This window comes from Hesperophylax consimilis, chromosome 13 (genome assembly GCF_061612785.1).
Source record: "Hesperophylax consimilis isolate HC1 chromosome 13, BYU_Hcon_1.0, whole genome shotgun sequence".
Taxonomy (NCBI): Eukaryota; Metazoa; Arthropoda; class Insecta; order Trichoptera; family Limnephilidae; genus Hesperophylax; species Hesperophylax consimilis.
The window spans coordinates 9,576,884-9,586,108 of record NC_142848.1 but is presented as its reverse complement, the minus strand read 5'-3'; the positions used below and the strand labels follow the sequence as shown (position 1 = coordinate 9,586,108).

The following is a 9,225-nucleotide window of genomic DNA, read 5'->3' as shown; positions in this document are numbered from 1 at the left end:
GGAGTAGCGTCTGGACGTCGAACCCGCAGGATTGCTGACTAGGTTCATTGTATGAACGTTTGCATCACCCTGTATGATGACCCTGGGAGAGGTGACGTAACCGCTACAAGTATATTAGCTCAACATATTTTTAAATAAGATATTTAAAAAGGACGTATAATAACCATTTTAGAGCATTCCTCAATTTGGAGTTTGAGACATGTGCAACCAGATAAATCATAATAATTTACTTATAATTAGGTTAAAACTACATTTACCTAATGCCTTTCCAAGATAGCGCCACGTCCTGTTTCAATATTTTCCTTTTGAATATGTCAAACTAAAATACTTTACATAAGATTGAAACTCAAAATCATAAATTGTTAAATCGATTATGAGACTTTGTCTTTGCAAAGTCAAAACCCTATCCAACCAAAGTGAAGACCTACACTGCGCCTCGAATCAATGATCAACTGTAGATACAAACAAAATGGCTATTGTAAGAGGCTCAAAATGATGTTAGAAATTATATTATTTGTATTTTTAATGAATCCTTTAAAAGCTTGATGTTAGAATTAGTCATTTAAGTATTTACGTAAACACATCACAGATAGCTTTGAACCTTATTTTGGTTATAGAAATAGTTCTGCATTCAAAGGCAATTTTTGAAAAAATGTCAGTTAGAACCGTAATGAAACTAATGAACAGTCGAATTTGCAAACGTCGAGAAAAATAAAAACGGAATTGTGATATTTATTATTCTTTTTAATTTCAAATCACATAATTACATTTTAAATATCAAGAAATTTATAATTAAGATAGGTATAGGTGTCTTTTAAATATTATAGTTTACAGAATAAATATGTACAGTGTTTTATTTACAATAAATGGTACAATTTGTCTATACTAAGGTACATTCCAAAAAAACTAACAATTTAACTCTAGTTACATTGTTTTTATCAATTATTTTAGGATGCCACAATATATATTTACACATTTCTTCAAACATTAGTGAAAACTTTTTTTTTAAATCGTTAAAATAATATTATTACGAACATTTTGAAAACACCTACCTCAAATAGTTATAAAATCTAAAAAAAAACAAAACACCCAAAACAATGTTAGTAAAAACCCTAAAGGCGAAACTGAATTGAGCAATTTAAAAATGTGAGCTTATTTTAGTCTCATGACTTGAATAATCAGTTGTCTATATAAATAACACTATTATATTTATAATATACTATTCAAATGGTTGTATGAACATCATTTGGACAATATAACAAACAAAGTTTACTTCAAGGTGGGAAAAATACCCATTTGTGTAACACAATTGGGTAAAACATAATCCGTCTTACTCATAATGGATAATACGGGCGTATAAGAACGGGTTAGAAGAAAACGTTACTCATAATCACGCGCATGCGTACAACGTGTACCGGCCGTAATACGGCAGTATTGGTAGTCGACAGATTTTTAAACCACCTGAACCCCAGGAATAGGAAGTATTACGATCGTCATAAGACGGAGATGGCGAAGTTTGTTAACAGTTTGATTGATTTTTATGAGTAAGACTGAATATGATTAAAAAATATATCAAATTTCTTCCGCTTAATTATTTGAAACCGAATCGAATCTATCCTTCTGACGGTAGTTATGCTAATGTATTTATAACATCATATGACGTAATATTTACACACATTACAATTATTTATAACATCGAGATGTTGTTAATACCTTAGCAGAGGTGTAGTGACAATATATCTTACAAAAGTTTGTTTTTTTTATTATTTTAAATAAGATTCCGAACAAATAAAACCTTTCATAAATAAAGAAACTTCAATTAAATGATTTTTCTAATAATTAACCTCAAGGTCGAGGTTATCTTTGGGGAAGAAGAGAGGAGGGATTGTTTATTGAACGTAAAGCGTTAACCTGGCTCTTAAAGAGACTCATCTTGTAGATAGTCCAATTATTATTTATTAGATATGAAGTCTTTTAAAAGAAATAATTCATTATAATTCTACCACAAAAACAGTTAAAAATGGATACCGAAATAATAGTGTTCTCATTGAATTATAAAAAACACGTGAGATTCAAATGTTTATGAAAATTAGCACAATAATAATGATTAAGTGTTTGTTTCACTAACGTTCACTAGTGCGAATAAATTCGAATTATTTTTTAAGCACTGACTCAATTTAATAACGCCAAGTTTTACATGAAAATTTGTTCCAAATTATTGAGCCGATAACTTCATTCGATTTCTTACTTAGTTAAAAAGTATTTACAGAATTCTCGATAATAATAATTGAAAATGGAATAATTATTTGTTTAGTAAGCTTTGGAAATTATTCGTGTCACCGCGCGAGGAACGAGCACACCTCGGTTAGGAGAATGGCGATTAGGCACCAAAGGCTGCCTTCGCTGGTCGTGCTTCCTTTCGAGCTCTTCCTTCTCGAAATGGCAGCCATTTTATCACCTGCGAACAAATAATTTTAAAAAAATGTCATTAAATAAATAATTACGTTTAAAAACTAACTGCTCTGCCCAATAACACAGAAAGTATCATACCCACAAACACAGATAGCGCTCACCGCACCATCCTAACTACAGAAATATTCACATCGGAAATTCAAACATTAAAAAATGAAGTAATGAATCTTGTAGAGCAAAAAATCGATTTTTTCTAAATTAATATGAAGCAGTCGTACAACAGAACAATGAAATCATAAAATCCATTCAATTTGTTTCTAACCAACAACAAGAAATAAAGAACCATCCAGATTCTATCGAAAAATCAAATGTTAAAATCAACTCTGAAGCAATCGAATTAAAAAATCAGTATGCTGTCTTACAAAACATAATCTCCAAACAAGATGAAAAAATTGATCGACTGGAGTATCAAAGACTTCTCTGTAACATCGATATAAGAGGCGTTCCCGAGACAACCGCTGAAAACAACATGGAATTAATGAAGAAAATATCAAAAATTATCAACCACAATAACACCTCTTCTCCTCTGAATACCAAAATCATAAAAATCTGCAGGCTGTGACAAAAAACATCCGAAAAAACCACGAGATCCATTATAGCGACATTCATTAACACCCAAGCACGAGACACCTTTTTAGACAAGATTAAATCATATATAAAATCGACTAATAGCAATCTTAACAAGCCACAGTAGATCTTGGATTCTCGCAAGAAATAAATCGAATCTACATCTCGGAACACATAACTCCAAAAGGCAAATTTCTACTGGCCCAGACAAAAAAATTTGCTAGAGATCATCACTTCAAATACACATGGGTAAAATCTGGCCGTATCTTACTTAGGCAGACCGACGACTCGAACATAATATCAATACACAATGAAGGAGATATTGAACGAGTGAAACGCCAACTTATATGACTATCGATACACGGTATGCCTATATTTAATGTTATCATGCACACATTTCCAAGTACCGCCACTCTATACCTTTTTAACCACCAAAAACATATTTTAATTAACAATAGCATTACTATCATTACACGTAACTGTAACTCACTAAATCCAAATTATCCAGACTTATTTTTTCCTAGTCTTGCCAACATCGTAATCCTCTTCAATCACACCACTCTCATTATCTATAAATATACAAAAACAGCATACTGTAGCCACAACTCTTTCTATTACAACAGTCTTTATGTAAACATTGCTTATTACTCTGCAATACCAAAATATTATTTATATACAATTGAATTTGACCCTAAGTACCAGAAAGTCACCATCTACAACAATAAAAATGTCATCGAACTCTGTTATGACAGAACTATATATAGATACTGTAAAAATTTCTCACTACCATTATCATCTTTAAGCACCTATGGCACCACTTACTAATAATTCATATCATTTTACCAGGTTCATCCATAAATACAAAAACATCATAGCTATAACCACAAGTGAAACTAACCCCTCACACATCAGTGCTCATAACCACAACAAGTCATATGTACACCACTTACCCTCAACACCAACGCTTACATTCCTTACTTGCGTAACTCTGATTATACATGCAATCCATTCCACATTATAATTATCTGCATAGTTATAATCAAACAAATAAATCTCATACTTTCATTGCATTTAATAACCATTACGATTGTAGATCTTCTATGTATACTTACTTGTTTGATTAATGTTATTCTCTCAAGAACTGTAAAATTCACCCTCCATAAAACAGGGTCATCCCTAGCATGGAGGGTGAAATATCACAAAAACCATATGTACCCTCTAAGTCTTGAATTAATAAAATAAATAAATAAAAAGTGTCACAGGTGTACAAAATGTATCAGGACGTAAATATCAGGTCTTCCATAAGTCGGACAGGAAATAAATATCAGAACGATAATGACATATAATCTAGTTAATCAAGCTTACGAGCTGTAAACCAAGTGATACCAAGAACAGAATACCTATAAGTCAGTACCCACGAGTACCTAGTTTTTACGATCATGTTATTTATCCAAGTCTTGTTAAAATACTTAAGTTTGTTTTGTTTTCAACGAATTTTTATAATACTACCAGTACCAAAGAAGATCGATCTCGATTGATAACTGTGTACAGTCCTGTAAGTGACAGTTGTGCTCTTATATTGTTTAATGATCTTTTTTATCGAAGTCGTTTTAAAATCCTTATTATATTACTACTACCAAAGACCATTGATATGAAAAATCCTCTGAAATGATTTACCATGTAAAATTTTTAATGTATTTTTAATAAACTAGTATCAAAGTTAAGTAATAATAATAATAATAATATTTATCTTTATTTAAGAAAGTTTGCACATTACAACTAAAAATGTATATTATGATGTATATTGCACATTGATTTGAATTTTTTTTAAGGTTTTAAATTAACAGAAAAATACAAAAATAATATGATGAAGGTAAAAAAGAAAATAAAAGTACAGTTAGTTGAGGTTTCTCAAATACCGCCTCGATACCACGTATGATTCTGAAAAAGTGCATGGTTTTTCTTTTTTTTTGCAATTATTTGAGTATGAAGATTCCATTTGAGATATGGATCAATGTTGAGGCCTACGTACGTAGAACGCTTAATGTAGGGCCACTGACAACATAGTCGGAATTCAAACATGAGCGTATTCTAATGGAGGCATCGTCAAGAGGTTGACCAATAATATTAATGCTTGATGTGACATATTTAATTTTCTCGGTGTTCAGTGTTAGGGTATTTATATCCAACCAGACGGACCTAATATGCTTCCTGCTAATATTACTAGTTAGAATGAGAGTAAGTGTTGATTTTCTATCATGCTACCTTCTACGTTACACCCTTGTAATGAAGATGAAGATGCTGGCCGGCTCAGTGTTGCTAGCGCTGCAGGTGTAGTTGTCAGAGTCCGTGTCCCGCGCCCACCAGGTGATCAGGCGCCACTAGCTCTAGTGTACAAATGCTGGCTAGAATGAGGGTATGTGTTTGTTTGTTTGTTTGCTTGCTACATTTAGTAACGAAGCATAGATGCTGACTGGCTGGATGTTGCTAGCGCTGCAGGGGTAATTTGTAGAATCCATATACCGCGCCGCGCCGGATGGTCATGCACGACTGGCTCTACTCTAGCAAGTGCTAGCTAGAATGAGGGTAAGTGTTTGTTTGTTTGCTTGCTACCTTCAGTAACGAAGACATAGATGCTGGCCGGCTCGGTGTTGCTAGCGCTGCAGGTGTAGTTGCCAGAGTCCGTGTCCCGCGCCCCCCGGATGGTCAGGTGCCACTAGCTCTACTGTATAAAGTGCTAGCTGGAATGAGGGTAAGTGTTTGTTTGGTTGCTTGCTACCTTCAGTAACGAAGACGTAGATGCTGGCCGGCTCGGTGTTGCTAGCGCTGCAGGTGTAGTTGCCAGAGTCCGTGTCCCGCGCCCCCCGGATGGTCAGGCGCGATTGGCTCTTGGGCCCTGGCTCCGTCTCCACGGTGATGCCGCCGCGTGCCGTGTCGTAGTTGATCATCCGCTCGTTGTGGTACCAGAACACGTACTGCGGAGGCGTTGGACTCTGGGAACAAAATAAACAAAGCCAATGAGTTGATTTAGTTTATTAAATGTTTAGGTATCTGTTTTTGGCAGTCTACTCTAAGAGAGCTTTTATCTAAGTTGAAAAATGCTTACAAATTATTGCGATGTCGAGTACTTTAATCCGTAATAGTAGTTTCGTGATCCACTTGAAACTTCGAGTGTCTACTCATTTCTAAATTGTTCTCTTTTTGGGTCAAATGCTTGAGTGTTGTTATTTATTCCCCTACGCAGTCCTCTTCACTCTGCCCTCTCTCGTATCTGGTAATCCTTGGCACGGAAAAAACTATTTGCCTTGTATTTACTGCCTCCGATGTGGCCCCTTCGAACGCTATATAAATAAAAGACTCGAGTCTTAGCTAACGACGCTATAAAAAAGATTTTATTTTTGTCGTTGATGTATTGGGAGAAGATTTTTTATTTTTTCGTTAACCTTGGATGCTGCTTGCTTTTTTATCCAAAGACAATTCAGGCTTAAAATAAGTACCCCATTTCCAAAGAATATTGCTATAGACTAAAGTAAAGCCACCCTGATAATAAGTGATATAAACAATGATAAATAATCGCACATTATTTGGGTGCTACTTCAAAAGAACGTGGCGTATTTCCTTAAACTATCAACGCGAAAGCTTTTCAAAATGTATCTTTATGTTCAACTAACTTACGTGTTCCCGGCGTTGTTCGGGGTTTTGAATAGTTTGGAGTAAAATTTTGAGATTGTGATTTCTTCTGATTTCTGAGTATTTGAAAACTAGGTGCATTTTTAGGATGGAAATAAAATTATCAGTAATAATTCAAAAGTTTCCTTTTTTGAACAGAGCTATTTAATTTTCGATTTCATTTTCTTGAATAAAATGGAATCTTGGAAGTGGAAACTATCCCATTTCCCGACATCCGATCAAGCTGAAACTCAGCAGATAGACTCATTGTTGATGTCACTGCATTCTTTTGCCGGCAAGCACGCAAACAAATTCGCATTTCTCTGAAATTGGTTGACATTGCATCAATTAAATTACAAAATAAATGCCCGTCCTACCCAAAGAATTTGAATCAGTTATTAGGGTAGTTGACTTCCGTCCCTTGGGAAGATGGTTTAATCCTCGGAAAACCAAAAAAAAAAAATTAAAAATATATTTTTAAAGATATAAGCAGTCTCTTGTGAGAAAGGTATAATCTTAAGTCAAATCAAATAGACAAAGATATTATATTATGGTAAATTAGTACTATTATATTAAAAAAATATATTTTTTACCGATTGACATTTATAAATTCATTAAACTCAGTTGATCGTGCGGTGTATTCATAATAAATAATTATTTGATTCGTATCTTCCTCGTGCGTCCCCAATTCTTCTACCATTCGAACCACTCTATAAACACTCCTGGCACTAATAAAAACAAACATTAAAATTTTCAGTGAAATCGGTCCAGTAGTTTTTGTGTCTATAAGGCACACACATACGGACTCTGCCTTTTATTTATATACATGAATGTTCGCGTAAATGAATCGAACGATAAAGTAAAAAAAATACAGTGTGTGGCAAGCTTACGCACGACGGAAGTGAAACTTTTAGTATTCTTCTCTTTCTCTTTTCATTTCATATTATTATTATTCAGAATGCTGTACATTATAGTTTTAAAAAGAATAAATTTATTTATATTTGTTTAACTAGATTCCTAATATTGACATATTTATAAGTAGCATGTGATAAATAAAAAAAGTTAAAAAAATATGGGATTCGAACCCGGGTCCTGCATAACGAGTGTCGAACGCTCTGCCTCTAGACCGCGAGGAGAGGTATCTCGCGCGACGAGAACCGCGTATACAACGTGTACTTCTCAATTGACTTATCCCACGCTTATTTTTATAACGGAGTTTGTATTTGATATTATATTACGATACAAAATTCGCTTCCTTCAATCGATCGTTTCAAACAGAATTAGAAGGTTCGATCGCAAAAATTCTAAAAAATAAATTACTCAATAAAAAAATATAAATGTGAATTGACAACAATCATATAGATATCTTCTTATATGTATGCCTGACAAAGTCGCAGCACGAGAGCATTTTATCACTTTTCCTCGTATTAAAAAAATCACAAAAAGAAAAAAAAAATTACTTAAAGCGGGGATCGAACCTCGGTTCTTCACGACGAGAGTCGGGCGCTCTGCCTCTAGACCACGAAGCTGAGTTTGGAAAGTGACCTAAACTAGGTATATAATATTAGCTAGGCTCCTATAGCGAAATGATCACGGTTTTTCGTGACGGTCATGAGTCGGTTTTACTCCGGTCCTCGAAAATTCATAACGCGCGTAAAGAAGTTTCACTTCAAAAAACTCTTTATTGTTGTTTGTGAAACACAATATGAATATATGGTCCTCGATTCTTGACGAAGACATTACATTCAACGAGTGGGCCGAACCACTCGTTGTTCGAATGTAATGACTTTTGACGTTTACCGTACGTGTGTGTACCTTCGACTAGACTTAAGAATAAGAAAGTCGACCAATGTGTGTACTTTCGACGGTGATTGCGAGCGGCCTGGATTCGAGAATCGAGAGCCTTTTCGATGGACTAATTCACAAACATCCGTCAAATTTCATCAGTCCAAGTGGATTTACAGTATTGAGAGAAATCGTCAATTTCAGTGATATCAGCTTAAAAATGATGATTAAAATATACAACTTTCAATGTTGAAGAAGCCAAGATTCTTGCTATTTCGTGGGTTATGTCTCAATGTTGTGAAGTCAAAATATTTATGTTGGTAATAGAATATTTTATAGTATTTCTTCATATGAAGCGGTTACTTTGTGAGGTGACATTGAATTTAAATTTAAACAATAACTTTGTAAACATCACTTATAGGTAAATACTTAATGCTGACCGGGTTTCGCTACAACCGTAGCTTCATCAGAGCAGTATAATACTAAAAATCTAAAATTTAGATTAACATGTGTTGATATCACGGTAAGTGGACAGTCTGAGCTACAGTGGAAGAGGTAGGGATAGGTGGGAGATTGAGAGGCGAGTGCTCTTTGTCAATAGAGAACAATCTGAGTATAGGGCTTTTATTTAGGTTTATTTGGTTGTTGATGACTTTGCTATTGACGTTTTTGGCTTTCCTTAACTCTAGCGCCTCTAAGTTATCTAAAGGCGCTAGAGTTAAGGAAAGCCAA

The 9,225-nt window shown here is 34.3% G+C and overlaps 1 protein-coding gene across 1 annotated transcript in view; it reads right to left on the bottom strand.

Annotated features, from left to right (window-relative positions):
* Positions 1-786: 786 nt before the first annotated feature.
* Positions 787-9,225, bottom strand: part of LOC149418403 (limbic system-associated membrane protein-like) — a 128,889-nt gene continuing 120,450 nt past the window's right edge. The window contains exons 7-8 of the mRNA XM_089638476.1: positions 5,819-6,032; positions 787-2,458 (exon numbers count right to left, since the gene is read on the bottom strand). Coding sequence (XP_089494602.1) covers positions 2,337-2,458; positions 5,819-6,032 — 336 coding nt within the window. The 3' untranslated portion in view covers positions 787-2,336. The remainder of the gene's footprint in view (positions 2,459-5,818; positions 6,033-9,225) is intronic.